Source organism: Staurois parvus, unplaced genomic scaffold (assembly GCF_062004578.1).
Source record: "Staurois parvus isolate SC_StPar_1 unplaced genomic scaffold, SC_StPar_1.0 ptg000147l, whole genome shotgun sequence".
In the NCBI taxonomy this organism is placed as follows: domain Eukaryota; kingdom Metazoa; phylum Chordata; class Amphibia; order Anura; family Ranidae; genus Staurois; species Staurois parvus.
This window is the reverse complement of record NW_028317943.1, coordinates 310,594-337,990: the sequence shown is the minus strand read 5'-3', so window position 1 is coordinate 337,990 and position 27,397 is coordinate 310,594. Positions and strand designations below refer to the sequence as shown.

The following is a 27,397-nucleotide window of genomic DNA, read 5'->3' as shown; positions in this document are numbered from 1 at the left end:
CTTTGCTAAAGCACTGTGTATCAAACATTTACCATGCATTTTCCATCCTCTGCTCCATCTATCCGCTATCCTGCAGCCTTTTTTTTTTAGCTTCTCTAAAAGCAAGCACTCAAAATCTGGTTGCAAGTTATTACTTGAGTCTTGACAAGCTTCCTGAGAGTAGCAGCAATAAACCATACTTGGACAATGGCTACTTCCAGTCTCCATCATGGGAAGCAGGCTGACAATGTAATATCATAGTGGGCAGACAGTTGTCACCCCAAAAAAAAGAAGTGCCTAAAAAGACCTACATGGCAAGGGCAGCAGATAAGGTCTGCACTACCTTGAAAGCTGCCCATTTGAAAATGAACTATAATACCATGCTTATGAATATTGTATATACATCTACGATAACAGACATTACAAAACTGGCTTGCCTTTCTGGCTCACCAGATTACTGGATTCAAAATGTTCAATATCCTAAAGAATGTCTTCTGTTCGGAGAACAGGTGCTTATAGTCACATCTACTGTGTGGTGAATGAGAATTATAAGGACTAATAACAAATATGCGAACCACACACAGAAGTATTTAATATTAGGCCATGGGTAAAAAGCATTTGAATACAGTGAAAGGGATAATATTTCTAGAGCAGAGTCACAGGTATTTAATAATATAATCAAAAAAGAGGTACAGAGCTGAGGAACAAAAGCGAATTAGTATTTTACATTTTCACATTTAAAGCATTTAACAACATACCGACATTTCCTATTGTGGAAAACATTCAACAAGTAATAATTGTTTACCTGCAAACAACGGAGTTCACATACAGGTATAATAAAACATCAATAGGTACATAAACAAAATACAAACATTTTACAAAAAAGTGCAGCACTAATAAAAGAAGAAACAAACAATTTAATGAATAGATTTGTATGTGTAACCGCTAATACTCACAAACTACAATTAAATCACACAAACAGTGATATGATCATTAAGATAACACAAATATAAAACTAATAATATTAAATGGCATCCAGTGTCAGTGAACAGTCCCAAAAGCAGAAAAAAAAACACGGGTGCACACATGTGTGACGTTATCTGTGGTGAAAAGTGAAAAACCAGTCTTAATATTAAAATCTGCCACTTTGATACTTTCACATATCCTCCCAAGTACATTTCACTCACTGTGCTCATAAACATGTATTGCCAAAATATGGACCCATGCACCCTGTGCGCCAATCCTGCTCACGCTAACCAAAGACCTTTAACCACAGGAAGTCTGACAGCGCTTACCAGATGGCAAAAGGAATTACAATTGCCAAATCTTCTCCATATGTGTAACTCAGAAAAAAAAAATAGTGCTCACTTCAGCCACAACAAAATGATCACATCCACTCTCCACCCAGTGCACTGAATATGCTTACCCTTTTCTATAGACCCCTTTCCCCCATAAGCATGGGATGGATGCACAAAGGTTAAGGACTTCAGCTCCTTCACATGCACAGTCCAGCTCAAAAAGACAGAAAGAATGCCAAAGTGCTCACTGTAATATTTACTGAAAGCCTCCCCACATATAAAAAAGGTACTCACATAAAGCATAAAAAACACTAATTTATCATTTTTCCAAAGAGAAAATATACTTTACACACTGCTGTGAATGTAAATCATTCTGCAACGGTAACTCGCGGTACATAACGTCCTAGCAGCGTGATGAGGTCATCAGCACGGCTCCAGCTTACAGCATTACGTCCCATACGGAACTTCTTCAGAGGCTGAATACCAATATTGGCTGGTGAAACACAAATTACTTGCTGCATGTTTTCCAACATAGAATATGTTCTTATCAATTCTGAATTACAATTGTTTCATGTAAACTAAAAAGGATAAGGCATTAATATACAGTACTACTTGTTTACATCTGTAGAATCTAGAACTCCCACCCCTATGTATTTCTAGTTAAAATGATAATAAACCCTAAAGCCAGGTACACACATAGTAAATTCAACAGAAACAGGATGAATTTTGGTATGTGTGTACCCCTGTCTGGTCAACAGAAGCCGACAGCTAGACTGGCTTCTGTCGAACGGTTCTGCTGGACAACCAGCATTCAGTTAGCACATGCAGCCAATGGCTTCAGCGCTGATCAGTGTATTCTGATAAAGGGAGTCCCTGCTGTCAGACTACAATAGCACAGCAAGGGAGATCCCTACATCTGCACCACTTGTGTGGATGTGGTAATCTGTCAGTTTTATTCCGTTCAACCCGCTGGTTGAAAAAAAAGAAAACTGTGCACGTATGCCTTGCTTTACATGAGCCCACTGAAGTGACCAGCCTAAGTGACTAAAGGATACACAGTGACTATTTCAATCTTCTTACATAAACTGTACCTGTTTATCTGCAACCTCTTCTCCAATATTACTACTACTAAAAGTACCCAACTAGTTCTCCCTGGGGCTACTTAACTTGTACGTCCTGGAATCCCTTGTCCAGGGACTCTCAAGACAGCCAGGTGGATGAGGCAATTGTCATCTAGGGTCTGAGGAGGTTCACTAAGGGGACCAAGTGCTCCTTGCAAAGACCGTGTGCTGTTGATTTTCGTCCTTTTTGCTAAGAAATTTGTCCTCCAAAGTTTCACAGTTCCACTGGGCATCTCATATACCCCTAGACCCTATCCAAGTTAAACCCCCTAATAAAACAATAAAAACCAAGCTCAAGGACTGTTTTACTGACTTTGCATGAAAGTGTAGAAAATGCGTGGTGCCTGGCTGTGCAGAGCTTAGGGGGACCCAAAAACTCAGCGGCCCTCGACAGGGTAGCGCTACACAAACATACCTAATAAATACTTAAACCCAGGCTTTCTAGTATTGCAACACATGGTACCCCAACAGACTGAGGTAACGCACCTGTGTTTTAAAGCAGAGAAACATATCATAGCGTACTGTGGCATGTTGTCTTAGAAAAGAAGGGTCATGTACAATTTTAAAGATGCGCCAAACACAGTGAATTGTGCGATTTACTTTTTATAAGGTATATATACACACAGTATATGGTTTATATGTACTGCACCTTATACCTTTTTTTTTTTTTTTTTAGCAGATATGCCATTTTTGTTCCCATTTAGCATACACATGCTGTTTTTTTTCCCCCTCAGTGAACAACACCACAATGCAGTGTTGTGAACTGACCAGATAAGAAAAGAGACATGTTACCTAGTCTTGCTTTGGAACTTTACTGAGTAAGGCTGCCCAACGCAGTCCCACCACACCTGATTAGAATGGGTCCTAACACAAATGTATGCATTTTAACTCACCAGAGAGCTGGTGGGCCCTTAGCCCATTAAGCAATAAAGCTACAGCAAGCCAGACATTATATAAAAACTCTTTATTTACAGGTTGAATAAGGATGTTATATATAATAGGATTGTTTGTCATGAGAAATAAAGGCTGTAATCAAAAGATTACAAAATTATTTTAATTAATAACAATAGCCAATGCAGGGCTTGACAAATTTGCTTTGAATGGAGGAGCCAGCTATAAAAGTCAGGAACCAGTTTTTTTAAATCAGCTGCCTGGTGCTTGGAACTGCATGTCTGGGGCATCAGGCAATAGGAATTACTCACGCCTAGTGCCAGGCCCGGACTGGGACAAAGAAAAAAAAATATAGGCCCGGACATTTTAGACTGAGCAGCCAAAATGAGTCATGAAACCAACCTGGAGCCCGTCCCTCTGAACCTTAGACGACGCATCGGATGACAGCATCAGGACGCAAGCCATGTAGCCAATCCACATTGTATCCATCCCTCGGAATCTTTGTGTTTGGTGACCCGCCCCCTTGCCAGTGATTGGTCAACCCCTGCAGCCAATAGAATCATTTACACATGAGCGATGGCATCCCTAGGATGGCTCATGTTTGTGTTATGGTTTCAGGCTTGTGTGCTGTCCGCCATGCCCCTGCATGGGAAATGGAAAGAGATCTGAGATCTACAAGTACGAAACGCCATGGACCACGTATGCCAGGAATTGGAGCGTGAGGCCAGACAAGAGGTTCCATTTGGCTCTAGGCAGTTTTGTGGAGGAATATAATAAAGTAACCAGGGGCAGAGAGAGAAAAGAAAAGGAAATAGAAAGAAAGAGAAGGAAGGGATGACTCATTGAGAGTGTAAGTTCAGCTTTACAGAAAATCTGTAAGGTGACCTACACTGGTCCCCCTCCCATCCCCCCTGGTCCCGCTGCACCAGTGTACCGCGATCCCCCACTGTTAGGCACCAGGATGCCGCTTTACCGTTCCAGGGATTTGATATCCCAGCGGCTTTCTCTCCTCCCAGCACTGACAAGATGAGCTAGACAGCTTCTGACTGGTCAGCATCATCCATGTGATAGTGATGACCAATTAGATGCCAAATAAGCCACAGTAATTTCAAATCCCTGGATTAATGAAGAGGTATCCCAGTGCCTGACAGCTAACGCCTGACAAAAGCCCAGGAGCAAGGATGCAATTTCTAGTCGCTATGGCGACCTGGAGCATGGGATTTGACAAGCCCTTGCCTAATGGGATGGAGGTTTAGATGCTTATATATTATAATGTATTTTTGTTTTGGTAAGAGACAGGGGCGGACTGACCATTTGGAAACTCGGGCACTGCCCGAGGGCCCGGGGTCAGTAGGGGGCCCCATGAGTTGCCCCTGGTACCTTTTTCATAGGCTTTTTTGAGTTTGGGCAAGGACACAGGGGCCCCATGATCCCCTATTGCCCAGGGGCCCCATGAGTTGTCAGTCCACCCCTGGTAAGAGATATAAGTAACGTTTTAAAACTATTTTACAAAGAACAAACACCATTGGGAGAAAAAGTCAGATCACGTGGGGAATGTGTTTTCAATACCAAGTAGACTTCTTGTTAGTAATTTTATGCAGAATCACTGAATGTAAACTCTTCAAGAACTACAAAGCACAGATGCATTGTATGTTGTATGGAGCTGTACTGATCCTTAGGTATAGGACAAAAATAACAAAATATGCAGATTAAGATGGAGCACAAAGCAATCTGCTAAATACACATCTGCAACTGCATCTCAATGAGCCGTTTCCAGCCTGACTGTGCAGGGTGGAATTTAAAAACACCAAACCCCCAACATAAAATAATATTTGTATATGTTGGCTACCCTCCCATGCCACAAATACATGGCTAAATGTAATCATGCAGACAGAAGTATAAAAAAATGTGCAGTTTTAAAATGGGCCCCAATTCTTTATCAGAAGTGCTCAGTGAGAAAAATGAGAAACCAGAGCTGACTCAAAAACAAACAAACAAAAAAAACAAACACATTTTATGTTAGTACATATCTCTATGCCTGTGCAAACTGCTGAAGTTAAAAAAAAAAGAAAAAAGGGCACAAAAAAATGCTACAATGCACACTATAACCCCATTCACACCTGAGCATTTTGTAACTCAAGGCTCCAAAATGCTCATCATCTAAAACAGAATTACTTCCTACAGAACTGAAACCTTTGGTTTCACATAAACTGGCATGCTCACTTAAATACACTCAATTCTACTGACTTGCTCTAAACTATTGGTGGGTGTAGGAAAATCGTCTTTCACATCTGTGCAAAGCCTTCCATATAATGTACATAGACCAAGATAAGGACAAAAAGGCAGAACTGTGTCCAGTTCCCCTGTATCCATGTACCCAGGGCCGATGCTTCCACTAGGCAAACCAGGCAGCAGCCTAGGGCGCACCGCCACCTAGGGGTGCCTGGGCGCAGCACATGCCAGCACTCTCTTTGTGTGGGATGTCACGTCATGAATAATCCTGCAGCTGAGGGGAAGGGTGGCAGAGGGGGAGGAAGAAGGGACAGAGGAAGATGCCGGGTGTCTGGGGCCAGTGTAGCAGCTGAGCTGCCACTCCTTCCAGTGTTCCTCTCAGATTCAGCTGCTGATCACTGTGGAAATCCATCCCTTCTCTTCCCATTCATCAGTGGAGGTGGAGCTGTGCCTGCTGAGGGTAATGTCTGACTCCGATGTCTTGTGTCTGTATGAGTGAGTGTGACTCGGCCATCACATGAGCAATGTGTCAGTGAGTGACATCATAACCACTCCACAGCCTGCTCTTCTAGTGCCTGCTGATCTGTGTCAGTATTGTTGGTGGTGTTTTGTGTCGGATCTGTCACTCTGTGGGATCGCTCAGTTCAGGTGTTCTCTGTGTGTGCGTATGAGCTGGGCTGCCTGCTGTCACAGCATTTTATCTCCCCCCATTTCCTGGGGAATTCCAGCCTGGGATCAGTCAGAGCTATCCTTTGGCACTTAATTTTGCAAATTAAAAGAAATTTAGATTTAGTTGCCATGTACACTGAATACAGACACAACTGTCTGAAGTTTTATTGCATCCAACTAGTAAAAGTAAAGATTATGAAGTAGTAAAGACAGTAAATCAATATAGATGTATCAGGTGTTAAGTGGTTTAGCTTTGATTCCTATAACCGCTTCGAAATCTGTTGCATCACTAGTGACAAACAAGAGGCGGTTAGCCACAGCCAGCCAAGTCCAGTCTGCCTTAGGAAAATTAGTGACCACTGCACTGCCAGTCCTGAGCACGGCACCTCCTGTCTAGAGTTTGCATGTTCTCCCTGTGCCTGTGTGGGTTTCTTCTGGGTACTCCGGCTTCTTCCCACACTCCAAAGACATGCTGGTAGGTTAACTGGCTCCGGTCTAAACTGGCCCCTGTATGTAAGAATATGAATTAGGGACCTTAGATAGTAAGCTCCTTGAAGACAGGGACTTATGTGAATATGCAATATTTATGTAAAGCACTGCGTAAAAATGTAGGCAGACTTACCATTTTAATGGCCAGAAACCAGACATACCATTTTAATTTTAAGAATTTTACGCCTCGAGGAGGAATTACTTCTCAGTACATAGATGAGATGCTACAGAGATGTCAGATAGTTTGTTTTAAAGCTCTTTAAATTTACCTGCTTGCTGAAGCAATACTAAAAACTCTACCACTTTTTATGGGCCTCCTGCACTGTTATGCCATAATGTGCTAGTATACACCAAATACTAGCACATTTTGGCAGACTTGAGGAAGAAAAAAAAAAAACCTAACACACACACTATAATATATATATATATATATATATATATATATATATATATATATATATATATATATATATATACACACACACACAGTTGCAAGAAAAAGTATGTGAACCCCTTGGGATTATGTGGAGTTTTGCATGAATTGGGCATAAAATGTGCTTTGAACGTCATCTAAGTCACAACAATAGAAGAACACAGTCTGATGAACATAATACTACACAAACATTAGATGTTGCCATGGTTTAATTGCACATAACATGTAAACATTCACAGTGCAGGGAGGAAAAAGTATGTGAACCTTTGGACTTAATAACTGGTTGACCCTCCTTTGGCAGCAATAACCTCAACCAAACATTTCCTGTAGTTGCAGATCAGACCTGCACAACGATCTGGAGTAATTTTGGACCACTCCTCTTCACAAAACTGTTTCAGTGTAGCAATATTCTTGGGATGTCTGGTGTGAATCGCTCTCTTAAGGTCATGCCACAGCATTTCAATCGAGTTGAGGTAAGGACTCTGACTGGGCCACTCCAGAAGGCGTATTCTGTGCCGTTGCAGCCATTGTTTCGTTGAATTGTATGCTTTGGGTCATTGTCCTGTTGCATCACCCATCCTCTGCGGAGCTTCAGTTGGTCGTACGTTTTCCTGCAAAATGTCTTGATAAACTCTGGAATTCATTTTCCCATCAATGACAACAATCCGTCCAGGCCCTGAGGCAGCAAAGCAGCCCCAAACCATGATGCTCCCTCTGCCATGTTTTACAGTGGGGATGAGGTTTTGATGTTGGTGTGCTGTGCCTTTTTTCGCCACACATAGTGTTGTGTGTTCTTCCCAAACAACTCATTCTTGGTTTCATCTGTCCACAGTATATTTTGCCAGTAGTGCTGTGGAACATCCAAGTGCTCTTTTGCAAACTTCAAACGTGCTGCAATATTCTTTTTGGACAGCAATGGCTTCCTCCGTGGTGTCCTCCCATGTACTCCTTTCTTGTTTAATGTTTTCCTTATTGTAGATGTGTCAACAAAAATGTTAGCATGTGCCAGAGATTTCTGTAGGTCTTTAGCTGACACTCTGGGATTCTTCTTTACCTCATGCAGCATTCTGCGCTGTGCTCTTGCAGTCATTTTTACAGGACGACCACGCCTAGGGAGAGTAACCACGGTGCTAAACTTTCTCCATTTGTAGACAGTCTGTCTTACCGTGGACACATGAACATCAAGGCTTTTGGAGATACTTTTCTAACCCTTTCCAGCTTCATGCAAGTCAACAATTCTTGATCGTAGGTCTTCTGAGAGCTCTTTTCTGCGAGGCATGGTTCACATCAGACAGTGCTTCTTGAAACTAGTAAACCCAAAACAGGTGTGTGTTTTTTAAGGGCAGGACAGCTGTCAGCAACACATCCAATATCATCACACTGATTGGAGTCAAGGTTGGCTCACTCCTGGCCCCAATTAGCTCTGGGAGAAGTCATTAGGCTAGGGCCTCACATACTTTTTCCTCCCTGCACTGTGAATGTTTACATGTTATGTGCAATGAAACCATGGCAACATCTAATATTTGTGTAGTACTATGTTCAGCAGACTGTGTTCTTCTATTGTTGTGACTTAGATGACGTTCAGAGCACATTTTATGCCCAATTCATGCAAAACTCCACGTAATCCCAAGGGGTTCACATACTTTTTCTTGCAACTGTGTATATATATATATATATATATATATATATATATATATATATATATATATATATATATATATATATATATATATATATATATATATACATACATACATACACACACACACACACACACACACACACACAAACACACATATATATATATTTTAGAACAAATGCAGTTCATCATTCATTTTGCTTCACTGTTTTGTCATATAATTTAATTTCTATGTTGAGGGGCCACCGAACTCGAAGTGCCCCAGGCACTAAATATATACACTCACTGGCCTCTTTATTAGGTACACCTGTTCAATTGTTTGGTAACACAAATTGCTAAATCAGCCAATCACATGACAGCAATTCAATGCATTTAACAAATATCACAATGGTGCCATGTTCCTAATTGTTATTAATTAAATATCATAAAAATAGTTTTAAATTAAATTCATATAATAGTGTAAACACAATATATATATATATATATATATATATATATATATATATATAAATAAAAAATGAAGTGCACCCATAATACATTGAAAATATCAGTATTATTCAATGTGCACAAAAAATACAAACATGATTGATGATAAATGAGTGATAAATAAATCAGTCTCTGGTGATACTCGTGAAAAATCCCAGGTGATGTGAACTCCAATTCCCAGTGACTTGAATAATGATCTTATTATGCGCTCACCTCATACAAAGCCTATGAATAAGCTAAAAACGCTTGTGTTCCCCAAATGGGACTATATCCTTGAGTTGCACCGTAGCAGTAATGGCGATTACTCCTTAACAACGTAGCAGTAATGGTGGTTACTCCTTCAAAGCGTAGCAATAATGGTGGTTACTCCTTCAATTGTGGCTCTCCTCTCCTGCCACTATCCCCACAAAGATCTCTCACTCTCTTAATACACTGGAGCACTCCTCCTTGGTATATCCCTCAGTATGAGAAGAAATAAAGACATAATGTATTATCCTTTTAAAAATAACTACCTTTAATATGTGCCCATTGCACTCACATGTAAAAACAATATTAAGCGCTTTGTTAAAAACAATTGCCAGCAGATGATACAAGTGCACCTCTCGCCCTGTGTACTTGCCGTCCTTGAGTGTCAGGTGACATCACTGCCCCTCCCTACGCGTTACGCCGCGTTACGGTGGATTTGAAGCTGATGAAGCCACGTGACCTGCGGAGTAACAGTATACCCCGTGACCTGCGGGGTATACTGTATTCCCTTTATGAATACAGTATACCCATCTTCTGATCGTTACTTTCAGCAGGATAATGCACCATGTCACAAAGCTCAAATCATCTCAATCTGGTTTCTTAAACATGACCATGAGTGCACTGTACTCCAATAGACTTCACAGTCTCCAGATCTCAATCTAATAGAGCATCTATGGGATGTGGTGGAATGGGAGATTTGCATGATGGATGTGCAGCTGACAAATCTGCAGCAACTGCATGATACTATCATGTCAATATGGACCAAAATCTCTGAGGAATGTTTCCAACACCTTTTTGAACCTATGCCATGAAGAATTATGGCAGTTCTGAAGGCAAAAGGGGGTCCAACCTGGTACTAGCAAGGTATACCTAATAAAGTGGCTGGTGAGTGCACATATATCACATACACACGCAAAAAAATAAATAAAAATATTCTGCATGACAATGCATGGGAATAGTACACAAATAAAAGCCATTGAAAGAAAGCAGTTATTCTGAAAACCAATAAATCAAAGTCTAGGCAGCCTTTATTTATTATGCCTTAGAAATAAGATCTCAAGGACACTGAAAGATGTCAATTGTCTAAAATAGACAAGAAATGTATTAAGACTGCCAATAACAGTCTGCAACTTTATATGGCATTTCACTAATCTGCACACGCAAAAAGATTTCCCAGATGAAGCACATGTTCATCATAAATAACTTCATACACATTCAAGTCCATTGAAAAAAGGAACTAAACGAACACAAAAATCAGAAAGTAGACTGTCATGTGATGGAGAGGCAGCCATGGAAACTGAGCCATTAGTAATATACTTGATGATTGCTAGATAAAAAAAAATGTTGGTTGAAATGTGGGATGGATAATGACGTCAGAACCACAGAAGAGCTTTAGGTTTTGCTGTAGGCGTGGATAAAAACAATATTTTGGCACTCTCTGGGTTTGTTAATGTCAACAAATTAATTTGGAATTTCTTGAGTGAGCAGATCAGCATTTAAAAACAAGAATACATGCTCTCTTTAACACAAAGAGGTTTATTTAATAAAGCTGGAAAGTGCAAAATCAGGCTCACTTGTGCATATAAACCAACCAGCTTCTAACTTCAGCTTGTTCAATTAAACTTTAGCAACAAAACCTGGAAGCCAATTGGTTTCTATGCAGAAGTGAGCCTGATTGTGCACTCTCCAGCATTGGTAAATAAATCCGTGTCATAATTATGGGAACAGTTGACAGATATTAAAAAATAAGCAATATGAAAAAGTCATAAAAAAAAAAAGATACACTGTTACGCTTCAGACTCCTGGACTTGTAGTTGTACATACAAAATCTGATTACCAACAGACATACCTGAGAACTTTAAAGCAAGCCATAGGTGATACAAAATTCTTTCCTTCTACCATGGTTGAAAGGAAAAAATAAATAAATAAATAAAATCACTTGATTCCCCCATCATCCCTGATGTTGATGGGGGAATCCCTCCCACAGCGCTATTGTGTTTAGCCAGCAGAGAATCTTCCCCGCCGACACTACACAATGATCACTGCTGGCTGCTATAGCCATCGGCCGTGATCATGTGCAAAGAAATCCAACAGGCTGCTTGTACCAAATTCGATCGATTCGCCGTTAGTACAACCAGCCTACCCATAGATGGATCGAATCTTGGCCAGCCCCTACTGAACTGTGTGAGATTTGATCCATCTATGGCCAGCTTAAGAACTAATTTCTTTGGTGAATAATTAAAAACGTAGTAAATTCTGTAACTTTTTTTTTTTTAAACACAGCAAAGAATCCCCTAAGCCAGGTTTGGTTTGTTGTAGAGGTTTTTCCTGTAAAACTAATTATAGTTACAAATAACTGTGCAGTTTGAGTGTCCTCAAAACTGGATGATATTTAAATGGATTGCTTAGGTAGGTCCTCATGCTTTAAAGCCACTGGTAAATTGGATAGATCTGGCGGATTATCTGAAGCACAAATTGACTGTATGGCCTGTTATGAACTCAGGTCAGCATAAACATTTACAGTCAGGTCCATAAATATTGGGACATCGACACAATTCTGCCATTTTTGGCTCTATACACCACCACAATGGATTTGAAATGAAACAAACAAGATGTGCTTTAACTGCAGACTGTCAGCTTTAATTTGAGGGTATTTACATCCAAATCAGGTGAACAGTGTAGGAATTACAACAGTTTGCATATGTGCCTCCCACTTGTTTAGGGACCAAAAGTAACGGGACAGAATAATAATCATAAATCAAATTTTCACTTTTTAATACTTGGTTGCTAATCCTTTGCAGTCAATTACAGCCTGAAGTCTGGAATGCATAGACATCACCAGACGCTGGGTTTCATCCCTGGTGATGCTCTGCCAGGCCTCTACTGCAACGGTCTTCAGTTCCTGCTTGTTCTTGGGGCATTTTCCCTTCAGTTTTGTCTTCAGCAAGTGAAATGCATGCTCAATCAGATTCAGGTCAGGTGATTGACTTGGCCATTGCATAACATTCCACTTCTTTCCCTTAAAAAACTCTTTGGATGCTTTTGCAGTATGCTTTGGGTCATTGTCCATCTGCACTGTGAAGCGGCGTCCAATGAGTTCTGAAGCATTTGGCTGAATAGGAGCAGATAATATTGCCCGAAACACTTCAGAATTCATCCTGCTGCTTTTGTCAGCAGTCACATCATCAATAAATACAAGAGAACCAGTTCCATAGGCAGCCATACATGCCTACGCCATGACACTACCACCACCATGCTTCACTGATGAGGTGGTATGCTTAGGATCATGAGCAGTTCCTTTCCTTCTCCATACTCTTCTCTTCCCATCACTCTGGTACAAGTTGATCTTGGTCTCATCTGTCCATAGGATGTTGTTCCAGAACTGTGAAGGCTTTTTTAGATGTCGTTTGGTAAACTCTAATCTGGCCTTCCTATTTTTGAGGCTCACCAATGGTTTACATCTTGTGGTGAACCCTCTGTATTCAGTCTGGTGAAGTCTTCTCTTGATTGTTGACTTTGACACACATACACCTACCTCCTGGAGAGTGTTCTTGATCTGGCCAACTGTTGTGAAGGGTGTTTTCTTCACCAGGGAAAGAATTCTTCGGTCATCCACCACAGTTGTTTTCCATGGTCTTCCTGGTCTTTTGGTGTTGCTGAGCTCACCGGTGCGTTCCTTCTTTTTAAGAATGTTCCAAACAGTTGTTTTGGCCACGCCTAATGTTTTTGCTATCTCTCTGATGGGTTTGTTTTGTTTTTTCAGCCCAATGATGGCTTGCTTCACCGATAGTGACAGCTCTTTGGATTCTCTTTGAGAAGCCAATTGTCCCATTACTTTTGGTCCCTTAACAAGTGGGAGGCACATATGCAAACTGTTGTAATTCCTACACCGTTCACCTGATTTGGATGAAAATACCCTCAAATTAAAGCTGACAGTCTGCAGTTAAAGCACATCTTGTTTGTTTCATTTCAAATCCATTGTGGTGGTGTATAGAGCCAAAAATGTTAGAATTGTGTCAATGTCCCAATATTTATGGACCTGACTGTATTTTACTTGTACTTATCAGCTTACAGCAGTCAGTATGATGCTAGTCCCCTTCCACTTCTATGTACAGCTGGCACTTTGAGAAACCCTTTGATAAACTGGGGTCAGAAACAGCAATTATCAATCACCACAAGAGGTAGGTGAGCAGTAGAAAGATGCATTGGTGGCCAGACTAGAACTATGTACCGTGGGCAAAGTAGGAAAGTTTACACAGCTTTTTAAAGTCACGTTTTCAGGCTGAGAAAAAAAAAAAACTGCAGCTGGGTCCCTACTTCTGTAATCATTTATGGTGTTACTGAAGCACATCACCCTGACCTCTAAAAGATGCCTGCAGGGTCTTAAATTGATAGACCTGAACAGCAATTTTTCTACGCTGTCCATTGTCAACATCGGGTTTTCAATAAAAGTTGCATGCCTTCTAACTTGTATCAAAACAACGCTTGCTTACAACAGCTCAGATTATGAAGAAAAACATAGATGTATATAGAAAGCAGCACCAAAATATATTTGTATGCAGAAAGCAGCACCAAAGACAGCTCCTGGTGAAGACCTCAGATTCAGCAACTGATGCCATAGATTTACACAGAATCTGTCGCCTACAAAGCAATACTTGAATAAATAGCAATTTACTAATTAGACAGTCACATTATTGCCAAATACATCAGTGTCAGATTGAAATAAAAAGATGGCAAAATAAAAGGGATTTCTTTAACATCTCATGTGGCTCTATAATGCTGTGTGGCTTCAGGGGAACTCTAGGAAAAATAAAGTCTTCCCTTGCAGTGGGGCTGCACTCATACTGCAAGGGTTAACGGTTTGTTTTACATTAGGACGTGTAAGAGCTCTTTTACTAACCAGATGTTCTGAGGTCCCGTCACATGGCGCTCCCCTCCACTGTCCCTTGGCAACCTCACATGCTATGGTCCTTGCATGAGTCTAGATGACATCAGTACACCTTAGACCACAGAATACATTGGCTTCTCAGGGGGCATTTCCCCAACCACATTGAATGTGTGGATGGGGAAATGCTCATTGAGAAGCCAATGTATTCTGACAGTCAGAACACACTGATCAGCGCTTCAGTCTATAGCCTGCAGCGCTGATCAAGAAGGTAAAATCCAATAGGGCAGTTGTACAGAAGTCAATTGGTAGATTTCCTTCTGTACAACCATAATGCCTATACAGTGAGGAACAGAAGTATTTGAACACCCTGGGATTTTGCAAGTTCTCCCACTTAGAAATCATGGAGGGGTCTGAAATTCACATTGTAGGTGCATTCCCACTCTGAGAGACGGAATTAAAAAAAAAATTCAGGAAATCACATTGTATGATTTTTAAAGAATTTGTCTTGCACTGCTGAACATAAGTATTTGAACACCTAAGAATCAGCAAGAATACTGGTTACTGTGCCTTTAAAAAGTCCACCTCTACTCCACTCATTAATCTAACTTAGTAGCACCTGTCTGAGCTCTTTAAAGACACCTGTCCACCCCACAGCCAGTCAGACGCCAACTACTACCATGGGCAAGACTAAAGAGCTGTCAAAAGACACCAGAGACAAAATTGTGGACCTCCACAAGACTGGAAAGGGCTATGGGGCAATTGCCAAGCAGCTTGGTGAAAATAAATCAACTGTTGGAGCAATTGTTAGAAAATGGAAGAGGCTAAAGACGACTGTCATTCTCCCTCGAACTGGGGCTCCATGCAAGATCTCACCTCGTGGGGTATCACTGATGATAAGAAAGGTAAGGAATCAACCCAGAACTACAAGGGAGGAGCTGGTCAATGACATGAAGAGATCTGGGACCACAGTTTCAAAGGTCACTGTCGGTAGAACACTACGCCGTCATGGTTTCAAATCATGCATTGCACAGAAGTTTCCCCTGCTCAAGTCATCACATGTCCAGGCCCAACTGAAGTTTGCCAATGACTATCTGGATGATCCAGAGGAGGCATGGGAGAAAGTCATGTGGTCAGATGAGACCAAAGTAGAACTTTTTGGTCTAAACTTCACTCGTCGTGTTTGGAGGAAAAAGAAGGATGAGTTGCATCCCAAGAACACCATCCCTAGTGTGAAGCATGGGGGTGGTAACATCATGCTTTGGGGGTGCTTTTCTACAAAGGGGACAGGACGACTGCACTGTATTAAGGAGAGGATGAATGGGGCCATTGAATGTGAGATTTTGAGCAACAACCTCCTTCCCTCAGTCAGAGCATTGAAGATGGGTCGTGGCTGGGTCTTCCAACATGACAACGACCCGAAGCACACAGCCAGGATAACCAAGGAGTGGCTCCGTAAGAAGCATATCAAGGTTCTGGAGTGGCCTAGCCAGTCTCCAGACCTAAATCCAATAGAACATCTTTGGAGGGAGCTGAAACTCCGTGTTGCTCAGCGACAGCCCTGAAATCTGACAGATCTAGAGGAGATCTGTGTGGAGGAGTGGGCCAAAATCCCTGTTGCAGTGTGTGCAAACCTGGTCAAGAACTACAGGAAACGTTTGACCTCTGTAATTGCAAACAAAGGCTTCTGTACCAAATATTAACACTTATTTTCTCAGGTGTTCCAATACTTATGTTCAGCAGTGCAAGACAAATAAATTCTTTAAAAATCATACAATGAGAGACAGAATTTAAAAAAAAAATTCAGGAAATCACAGAGTGGGAATGCACCTACAATGTGAATTTCAGACCCCTCCATGATTTCTAAGTGGGAGAACTTGCAAAATCCCAGGGTGTTCAAATACTTCTGTTCCTCACTGTATAGGCATTATGGTTGTACAGAAGGAAATCTACCAATTGACTTCTGTACAACTGCCCTATTGGATTTTACCTTCTTGATCAGCGCTGCAGGCTATAGACTGAAGCGCTGATCAGTGTATTCTGACTGTCAGAATACATTGGCTTCTCAATGAACATTTCCCCATCCACACATTCAATGTGGTTGGGGAAATGCCCCCTGAGAAGCCAATGTATTCTGTGGTCTAAGGTGTACTGATGTCATCTAGACTCATGCAAAGACCATAGCATGTGAGGTTGCCAAGGGACAGTGGAGGGGAGCGCCATGTGACGGGACCTCAGAACATCTGGTTAGTAGAAGCGCTCTTACACGTCCTAATGTAAAACAAACCGTTAACCCTTGCAGTGTGAGTGCAGCCCCACTGCAAGGGAAGACTTTTTTTTTCCTAGAGTTCCCCTGAAGCCACACAGCATTATAGAGCCACTTGAGATGTTAAAGAAATGTGATTTCCTGAATTTTTTTTTTAATTTTGTCTCTCAGAGTGGGAATGCACCTACAATGTAAATTTCAGACCCCTCCATGATTTCTAAGTGGGAGAACTTGCAAAATCGCAGGGTGTTCAAATAGTTCTGTCCCTCACTGTACGTGGATTGAAATTTAGCCAGTCCCTGCTGAATTTCGATCCATGTATCGCCAGCTTAAAACTGCTGTACCAGATATCCTAACCGTAATCAAGCAGTTAACCCTTGCAGAGCAGGTAATGCCCCACTGCAACAGAAGGCTTTACGTTTTCCTAGAGTTCAGCCTTAAAGCGGAGTTCCACTCAACCTATCAAAAAATAAAAGTCAGCAGCTACAAAAACTGTAGCTGCTGACTTTAAAAAAACAGCCACTTACCTCTCCCTCGGTCCCGTGGTGTATCCCCCGCAGCTCGTTTCACCGGCCTTCCTGTATTCCAGGAGGCCGGCATCTTCAGTGTGGGCACCCGGCTGTGATAGCTTGCAGCTTCAAAGCTGGATACCCACTACACATGCGCAAGTAGCGCTGCACTTCGTGAATGGTCCTGTAGTCTTCTGGGACCTGTCATGTGTCCCAAAAGACTACAGGGAGGGAGGACACCTTATGCTTTCGATCGCATAGGCGATCAGACCGGAAGTAGGAACCAGTACCTGTCAAATTTGGGTACCCGCCCCCCCACTCCCCAAAAGGTGCCAATCCTTAATTGGGAGCGGGGAAGCAGTCCTTAAAGTGGAACTTCCCCTTTCCGCTTTAAAGACAATTATTATCTTCAGTGATTTGTATCAAATATAGTGCAATATATAAAGTGGGTGATCAATGTCACTAATCATGCACAGGACAAACCAAACTCTAAGAGGACTAATACCATGATGAGACTTCATCACCCTGAAGGATGTGCCGCAACATGTGAGGGCAAGCCTCCGAGTGATATTTCCCGACAGAGTAAGACTCCATGCACACTAGCGGTTTTTCAAGCTCCTGGAAGCTAATAAGGTTATCCTATTTGTCAAGGCGCACCATTTTATCCTAGGAGCACTTTTCAAGCTTCAGTGTTTAGGAGCAGAAAAAAAAAACATTTTTGTAGAGTTTTTGGGAGCGTCTTCCAAGCAGTTTTTTTTAAACTTTAGTAAACATTACTAAAAAACAAGCTTTTATTTTCCCCTTCATGTACTGTAAAAATGCTATTATCAGCACTTTTCATCCAGCGTTTTTTCTAGCATTTTTTGAGCTAATAGAAAAAAAAAACAAATGTGTGCATTGAGCCTAAAGACAGGACAAATGTTTGGCGAACAAGACATGAAATAGGTTAATAAAAAAGAGAATGAAAAGAGAAAAACTAAAAATAAAGCATTATTTTTGTTCAGCTAGACTCCAAACTAAATATATCTGATTGAGGGGACAACAATTATCAGACATTCTAATTTTTTCCCCCCATTTAATCCAGCACTAAGACCTTCTGTCTGAAGTGCCACTTCCAAGTGATAATCACCTGCTGAGAGATGCTTCGAGATTTCCTTGGCCGGTTTCACCACCCTCCAGCCATCCACCTAAACAAGGACATACCAAAACTGAGATGTTTTGCAGCCGCAGCAAAACCTAACCCCCTGTGACATTTGGCAAGCAGTACCACCACTGATTGCAACCTATTCAAGTGAATAGGCCCCCGCCACAACCACCCGCTGTGGTATCTGTGTACAATGCATTCAGTTTGGGGGCATGGAGGCTCAGAATTTTCAGGGTTAAATCAGACATAATGCCTCCTCTTCACCTGTCAGACAACTACTGAAAATTGGTCCACCACAGATCGCTTTTCAGATGGATGGCAAGGTTGGCGCACATCAAAGCAGGCCCTAGTTGCCTGCCTGTCAAACTGATCCAATGCCCTGAATCAAGTTTGCAGATCAGCAGTTTTAAAATTTAAAGTAGTATTAAACCCCAAATGGAATATATGGCTTAATTAGATGTGGTGGCTGCATTAGTTTTCTTTTCTTTAACTTTTTTCCCTTTTGTTTTCAGGAAATGTTGTTGGCCAACAACATTTCCTGTATTAAACTACCCCCCACTCTGGATGAAGGAGCACAGGGGGCACCTTGAACAGCAGCATTGTCAGTCTGGGGGAGGGCAGTGTTAGATGTACTAGTAGATTTAGATACACTAACAAATTGAAGCCAAACTCCAGCATACACTACAGTTATAGAAGCATGTACAACAAATGTTTTTTTTTTATTTTATTTTGGGATAAAAATGTTACATAAATAAAAGCTGATCATTGTAAGCACCCCTGGTAGTGACAAATTGTTTACCTCAACACTCTGATATATCTTGCAGGGCAGCTGGCTTTGTAAAAAAAAAAAAAACACGACAGACTTACTGGCTGGATCACCAAGTGAAAATAAAGGAAAGAAAGCTTAGAAAAGAAAAATGAATGCAGCCAACACATCTAAGAATGGGTATAAACTGCAATATAATAAAATGTTTGATTTTGTGTTTAAAGTGGTAGTAAAGTCCACTTTTGAACTTGTACCTACAGATTAGCCTATAATAAGGCTTTCCTGTAGGTACAGTAAATATCTCCTAAACTTGCATGGTTTAGGAGATATCCACAAGGGATGCAGCTGGTATCATCACCAGCGCATGAGCTCGGAAAGGACGGCATACCTGTGCCATGCCTTCAGAACTCCATGCAAGGGCTGTGACACCGTCATCTCGACCATTTATACAGCCGGAGCCTGTGAACCCAGAAGGAAGACCGGATGAAGATGGAAGCAGTGGCGACAGCATGCTTCTGGAGGGCTTCGTTCGGAGGTAAGCATTTCATAATGTGCTAGTATGCGATGAATACTAGCACATTATGCCATTGCCTTGCAGGCGATTTTTTTTTCTTTTTAAATGCCCACGTTTACTACCACTTTAAAGGAACAAATGGGCTGTCTCAAGTTTGAGTGCACATAAAAGGTGTGCTTGGACCCTTACTACCGTATGCATTTTCTATGTCAGGGTTTCTCAACCTTTTTTCAGTCAAGGCACCCTTTAAAATTATGGACAGTCCCAAGGCACCTTTTAAAATTATGAACAGTCCCGAGGCACCCCATTCTAAAATGGGGTGCCTCAAGACTGTCCATAATTTTAAAAGGGCACCCCATTCTAAAATGAGAAAAACTTTTCTAATAGTTTTATATAAACACAGCAATATCCATATATGTACGACACCCAATGATAGAGGTGTTTTATCCTTCAAAAGCAAATACACTTTTGCACACTGGTACTGACTAGTATTCCAGTGTTTCTCTTCTCCCTCAAGATTTTCTCCATCACTGAGCTAATGTGACCCCAGCACTGATGGAGAGGGGCAGGGGAGGGTCAAATTAGGATGCTGTGCAGGCAGCTGACATCCTCCTTATCAACTGATGATGTCATTGGTTGTCAGGATGCAGACAGCTAGAAGGTCATAATAGTGCACAATGAAAACCAGTGGCTTTGTGTAACTAAAAGGCAAGCTTTTTCCACCCACTGGCTTGTATACAAGTTTTGTGCAGTTAAGATGGAAGAGCATATGCTTTCCTGAAAATGCCAATAGCCTGGCTAGAGTACCGATTCTGAGGTTTTAAAAGTTTCCGAGGTATTGAAACCAAAGCAGTCTGCAGATCAGGATTTTTAGACTTCTCTAATTTGCATGCTTGTTCCAGGTCAGCAACTCAAAGTACTGAATTGAGAGGCAGCCAGGCAATAGGACAGCAATAGCAACCTACGTATTTCTCCAAGTAGACTTTTCAATTATAAAAAAAAAAAAAACGGCGTAAGATCTTTAATCTTAGAAATATTAGACACTGAAGCACCACAACATGAATGAGAAAAGGAAAGTCATCAGGCAACATGCAATTACTTTCTACAACAAACTACACAGATTCATCTTCCATGTGTATGAGAACCTCTAATCTCAGGATACACAATGGTTTCAGGGCTGCCAAGCTTTTGTGACATGGTTCAGTGCTAGGAAGACGATACTGAAACATCCTGACCGGCTACAGCTTTGACAAGTTCTCCTTTTGCATGTACACGGGGACTTACACAAAACCAATTGGCTTCCTAGATGCTCATATTTAAAAACTTTCAAAAATTAAAAATACATATGAGCTGAAAAAATACTTAATGTTTGTGCGTCTTTTAATTTTTGAATGTTTATGTACATTTGCAGAAATCCTATCAGATATTATGATCCATAACTGCATATGTGAATAGTAGTATACTTTAATAATACAGTGAAAAGATCACAACCAACAAATATATCACACCTTAGTTTTTTTTGCTTTTTATTTTATTAAAAAACAAAAAATGTCAAAATGCATCTCAATATAGCTAGTTATACAGAGGGTCAGTGGGTTGGCCTGTACTGTACCCCATGCCATATTTACTTTCATTACAGCAAGCTTAACAAAATATTGCATAAATATACCAAAACAGGTTTACTTTTCTGCTGATTATTTTTATACATTAAACAAAAATAATGTTCTTGTTAAAAAAAAGCTTGTAAACCAAAAAAAAATGGAACCTGCTCCCACACCAAGAGCTCTGAATAAAAGGAAAATGTTATTTATGGGTCATTGTTAAGCAAATGGTCTGTCAATGATCTGAAAGACTGTAAAACGGAAAGAAACCGGGGCAGATGGCAGCGAATCCATAGGAAATGAGCGGTGTATGGTGAAGATTTCGGTATATTATCTGGCGACGAGGTTAACCTCTTTGGTGCCGCACAAATTAATGGCCCATGGACTGGCAGACTGATCTACAGCCATTGTTTCCTTCTGCTAAAGCAAGCAGCAATATCTTGCCATAATATGTGCCATGAAGTACAAAGGATGCTTGTGATGGTTTCTCCGAGGGGTCCATTTGCTGGGAGAGATAGGCGGGACTTGGTAAATAACATCCCACAGAACAGACCTCACATCATGTCAACAATCACAACACTTCCCTCAGCACAAACAAACAAAAGCAGTAACAAAAGAGAACCAATGAAACAATGCAAAGAAACTCCCAGACTGTGGCCATTTACTGGCCAGCCATTGTAAACAGCTCATACACGGGGATCAACTGGATTTCAGCACAACACCATTTCACAGATGAAAACAAACCGGCCTTTGAAGGCCTCAGGGAAAAAAAAAAAAGAATCTGATGGGGTATTCGTGACAGATCTGGTCACCTGTCAACAACTGGGTACCACCAGTGATAACATTATAAAAAAAAATATAGAAAATTGGAGGATCAACACAAATAATGCCTAGAAATGTGCATCTTCCAATCGCCACCTTTAACGAGATTTCAATGTCAAGCAATCGGGTTGATTAGAAATAAAAAGATATCTATTTTTTGTTCAAAATCTGACGGCAATGTTGTAGCTAGATTAAAAAAAAAACAAAAACAAAAAAAAAATAAGACTCAACTGCACTTAATGCAACTACCATGGATTTACCAAGACTGGAGCAGCTGTGCATGGCAACCAATCAGCTGCTAGCTTTCATTTTTAAAGCTCAACTGTATAAGCTGGAGCTAGAAGCGGATTGGTTACTATGCACAGCTGTTCCAGTTTTAATCAATTCCCCCTTTGTAGTTACTGCTGGCCAACTCTGCAACAGATACAAAAACATCAATAATGACATTGTATTGTTTCTGACAGCAGCTGGATTAAAAGGGATTCAACTGCACTTAATGTAACAAAGTATTTATTTATCTAGTACTGCAAGCCAGCACTACAAGTTACAGCAGATCAGTGTAAATTGTATACTTGTTTTAGACAGCAGCTGGATTAAATAATTGCATTTAATAGTACAAAGTATTTACTGTTGGCCAACACTAGAACAGACACTATGGGGTTGATTTAGTAAAAGCGGAGCACTCAGAATCTGGTGCAGCTGTGCATGGTAGCCAATCAGCGTCTAACTTCAGCTTGTTCAGTTAAGCTTTGACAATAAAAGCTGGAAGCTGATTGGTTTCTATGCAGAGCTGCACCAGATTTTGCACTCTCCAGTTTTAGTAAATAACCCCTTTAGTATAGTAGATCTGTAATTTCAGATTTCATTGGTGTTATGCTGGCCATACACTGTGCAACAAAACAATCAAATCAGACATTGATGGAGCATGACAGAAATGTCAAGGCTGAGTGACAGATAGTGACAGCTCTGATTGATCTAAGGTGATTGGTGGATAAAAAAAAAAAAGCAATCAATGGTGTTTTTTTTGCACCACTTCCAATTGCTTGGGGGCACAAAAGGCGACCTGTGCTTCCGTCCGATCGACTTACGTACAGATTTGATCAAGACTCAGAGTACAGGTGTACGGAACAATGATCTGTCGTGTATGGCCATCATAAGACAGCAGCTGGATAAAAGGATGCAAATACAATGTATTTACTGGCAGCCTCCAAAGTACCAGACACAAGCTGTATTGGATCTGTTTACAATTGGCCTGAACAGAAAGTCTATGACAGATCTGATGGCGGGCATGCTGGGTACAGTAGTCCCTCCAGATACAGGTGATTATTATACAGGAGGAGGCCAGCCTGGCTCTTTGTTGGCCCCCTGCTCTTTGTTGATGTAGAGAAGAAAGTTGCCACAAGGAGCTGATCCTGGTGATCCCTCCTCATCAGATTCCAGCACTGGGCTGTATGCAGTGTGATGGATCTCCCCCATACAGGAGGCTATAGGTAGGTAGGTAGGTAAATAGAAGGGGGATGACTCACCCACGCCGTACTTCTCGTGGTCGGTGGGTACCCACATGTCTCCTCCAGTGTTGTGCTGATCGTGTTAGTGGATCAGGGGAAGGCACACATCCCTCCTGGTGACAGAGCTCCTGTGTGGACTGCCTCTCTCCCCCTCCTCCTCCTCTGTGCTGTCTTTGTGTACAAGCCCCCTCTGTCAGCGGAGCCGGGCTCTTCCCTCCAGTCCTGAGCGGTGCCAGGCGCGGGCACGGTGCCCTTAGTGCCCCTAGTGCGGTGACTGCGCTCTGCCCGGCCAATGCTCTGCAACTTGTGTGCGCTTCACCAGCCAGTCACCCTCTCTGTCAGTGTACCGCTTGCCCCGTGTATCCCCGAGCTGGAGCATGCGCCATAGGCACACAGCTAGCGCTCTGGCTGGCTCGCAGGCACTGGGCTCATTGTTCTGGTAACCAGGAGTAATGCAACACTACTGGAACGGGCTGCAGAGCACGCCGCTGTTCAGGACCCCCGGCTTGCCATACTGAGCATGCGCGCCTGTCGGTTCTGCGCGCTCCCGTGCGCCTGTTCTTGCAGCAAGGTGCTGGAGGAGGCAGCCTAGCTGAGACACGTCACGCCTTTCAGCAACGCCCCCTTTTTGATGAGTAACCCCTTCAACGCTAGCTGTTTACCTCCCTTTGTTAACCCTTTCATTTAGCAGCAACGTGCCGTGGGAATAACCCTTACATGGCTGGTAGCTCCCCTTCTATAAGCTTTGTTGGCCTCCAGAGGATTTACCCCCCTTCCTGACCAGGTCATTTTTTGAATTTGTTACTGTAACTGACAATTGCGCAGTCGTGCAACGCTGTACATAACTCAGATTTATGTCCTTTTTCCCACAAGTAGAGCTTTCTCTCAATGGAATTTGATCACTTCTGCATTTTTTTATTTTTTGTGCTATAAACAAAAGAAGACTGACAATTTTGAAAAAATATATATATTTTTTACTTTTTGCAATAAAACATCCAGTAAAAAAATTTAAAAAATAAAATGTCTTCATAAATTTAGGCCAAAATGTATTCTGCTACATGTCTTTGGTAAAATAAATCCTAATATGTGTATACCTAGTTTTCCCCCCAGCCCGCGCCCCCCCCCCCCCCCGACTTCTCCGTCAAGACCAAGACCACCATCAGTCCCTCCCCTCAAGCCAGAGTACTAGGTGTCATCCTAGACTCCAATCTGTCCTTCCAGCCCCAGGTCCATTCGCTGAAAATCTCATGTAGACTTCACCTCCGCAACATCTCCAAAATACAACCGTTCCTAACCTCGGAAACCACTAAGCAACTCATCCACTTCCTCATTGTATCACGCCTCGACTACTATAGCTCCCTCCTCATTGGCCTACTTCAGTCTATCTTGAATACTGCAGCCAGACTCATCCACCTTACTAACCGCTCTGTATCCGCCACCCCCCTCTGCCAATCCCTCCACTGGCTTCCGTTTGCCCAACGGATAAAATTCAAAATACTAACTTTAACGTATAAAGCTGTTCATAACACTGCCCCAAACTACATCACCAATCTGGTATCCAAATACCACCCAAAACGTACTCTCCGCTCCTCACAAGACCACCTACTCTCTAGTTCCCTGGTCTCCTCTTCCCATGCCCATCTCCAGGACTTCTCCAGGGCTTCCCCCATCCTCTGGAACTCCCTACCCCAATCCATAAGACTATCACCTACTCTCCTCACGTTTAGGCGCACTCTGAAAACCTATCTCTTCAGGGAAGCCTACCCCACCCCCAGCTAATTACTGAACTCCTCCACTCTTCCTACCACTTCATACACCACAGCTATTTCCTCCTGTACCACTATCCCCTCCCTCCTAGATTGTAAGCTCCAAGGAGCAGGGCCCTCAAACCCCTCGTGTATTGAATCGTATTGTTACTGTACTGTCTCCCATTATAATGTACAGCGCTGAGCAAACTGTTGGTGCTATATAAATCCTGTATAATATTAATAATATTAATTGGTTTATGTGAAAGTTATAGCGTTTACAAATGGCGGTACATATACTGGAATTTTTTTTTTATACCAGTAATGGCGGCAATCAGCGATTTATAGCGGGACTGTGGTAGGCATTCTGGCCACCCTAGGAAGAAGAGCAAAGCATGGTCAGTTCTCTAGCTATGCTGGAAACTCAGTGTACTCTCCTCCAATAATTAGACTTGTCTTGACACTCTTCCCCCATCGCACAGACACTCACTGGGAAGACCAGTGTACTGCTGAGAATAGAGGAAATGTGATTAAATGTGATAAAAAAGGGGGGGAGTATTTGCAATGTTTTTATATATATATATATATTTATATACACCGTATTTGCCGGCGTATAAGACGACTTTTTAACCCATGAAAATCTTCTGAAAAGTCGGGGGTCGTCTTATACGCCGGTATACGGCGAGCCGGTGTCAGGGCGGCACTTTTTCGAGGGGCGGCACGGTGGCGGAAGGGACACTAAGTACAGGGGCGGGCAGGGGGCTGCAGTACCTTACCTGGCTCTGGTCCCGGTCTCACGATGATCCGGTCCAGGAAGGGCGGCTGCTCATTCTTTCAGTTCAGCCGCTCGATGGTCGTGCAGCCGCTCGGCTCCGCCTCCTCACCGGTGATTGGGCGCCAGCACTGGAAAGGCACACAGGCGACCAATCACCGACGAGGAGGCGGAGCCGAGCGGCTCCGCGAAAATCGAGTGAGGGAGCGGCCAGTAAGTGTGCAGCAGCACCATGCTGTGACACTCTTGGCACTATTCCTCTCCCCCACTGACACTAATGATGGGGCACTGTTTCTCCCCCACTGACACCAACGATGGGGCACTGTTTCTCCCCCACTGACACCAACGATGGGGCACTGTTTCTCCCCCACTGACACCAACGATGGGGCACTGTTCCTCCCCCACTGACACCAACGATGGGGCACTATTCCTCCCCCACTGACACCAACGATGGGGCACTATTCCTCCCACTGACACCAACGATGGAGCACTATTCCTCCCACTGACACTAATGATGGGACACTATTCCTCCCACTGACACCAATGATGGGGCACGATTCTTCCCACTGATACCAATGATGGGGCACGATTCTTCCCACTGACACCAATGATGGGGCACGATTCTTCCCACTGACACCAATGATGGGGCACTATTCCTCCCACTAACTAATGATGGGGCACTATTCCTCCCACTGACACTAATGATGGGACACTATTCCTCACACACTGACACTAATGATGGGGCACCATCATTGGTGTCAGTGGGAGGAATAGTGTCCCATCATTGGTGTCAGTGGGAGGAATAGTGTCCCATCATTGGTATCAGTGGGAGGAATAGTGCCCCATCATTGGTGTCAGTGGATGAAATAGTGCCCCATCGTTAGTATCAGTGGGAGGAGTAGTGCCTCATCATTGGTATCAGTGGGAGGAATAGCACCCCATCATTGGAATAACATACTGAAATAGCATACCATATTGAAATCAAATCTGATGTTTTTTCATTTTTATTTGGTGTGTGTTGGAATAGGGGTAGTCTTATACGGCAAGTATAGCTCAAACCCTATATTTTAACAGGAAAAGTAAGGGGTCGTCTTATACGCCGGCAAATACGGTATATATATATATATATATATATATATATACATACACATAGTGTTCCAAATTATTATGCAAATGATATTTTTCTCATTTACCTAAATAATTGATGTAAATAACAGTCAGCATAATTCTCATGTTATCAACTATTAAGAGTACAATTCACATTTTATTGAACAAACCTCCTAATGATAACAGTATTTCTTTTAAACATAAAAAACTTACAATGCACTGTTCCAAATTATTACGCACAGTAAGTTTCAAAACACTTTATAGGTTGTAAAGAA

General features: G+C 42.1%; 1 protein-coding gene across 2 annotated transcripts in view; it reads right to left on the bottom strand.

Moving 5' to 3' along the window:
* DOCK4 (dedicator of cytokinesis 4) overlaps positions 1-24,027 on the bottom strand; it is a 409,224-nt gene extending 385,197 nt beyond the window's left edge. For both annotated transcript variants that reach the window (XM_089673954.1, XM_089673955.1), the window contains exon 1: positions 23,517-24,027. In XM_089673954.1, coding sequence (XP_089530080.1) covers positions 23,517-23,553 — 37 coding nt within the window. In that variant the 5' untranslated portion in view covers positions 23,554-24,027. The remainder of the gene's footprint in view (positions 1-23,516) is intronic.
* Positions 24,028-27,397: the final 3,370 nt, after the last annotated feature.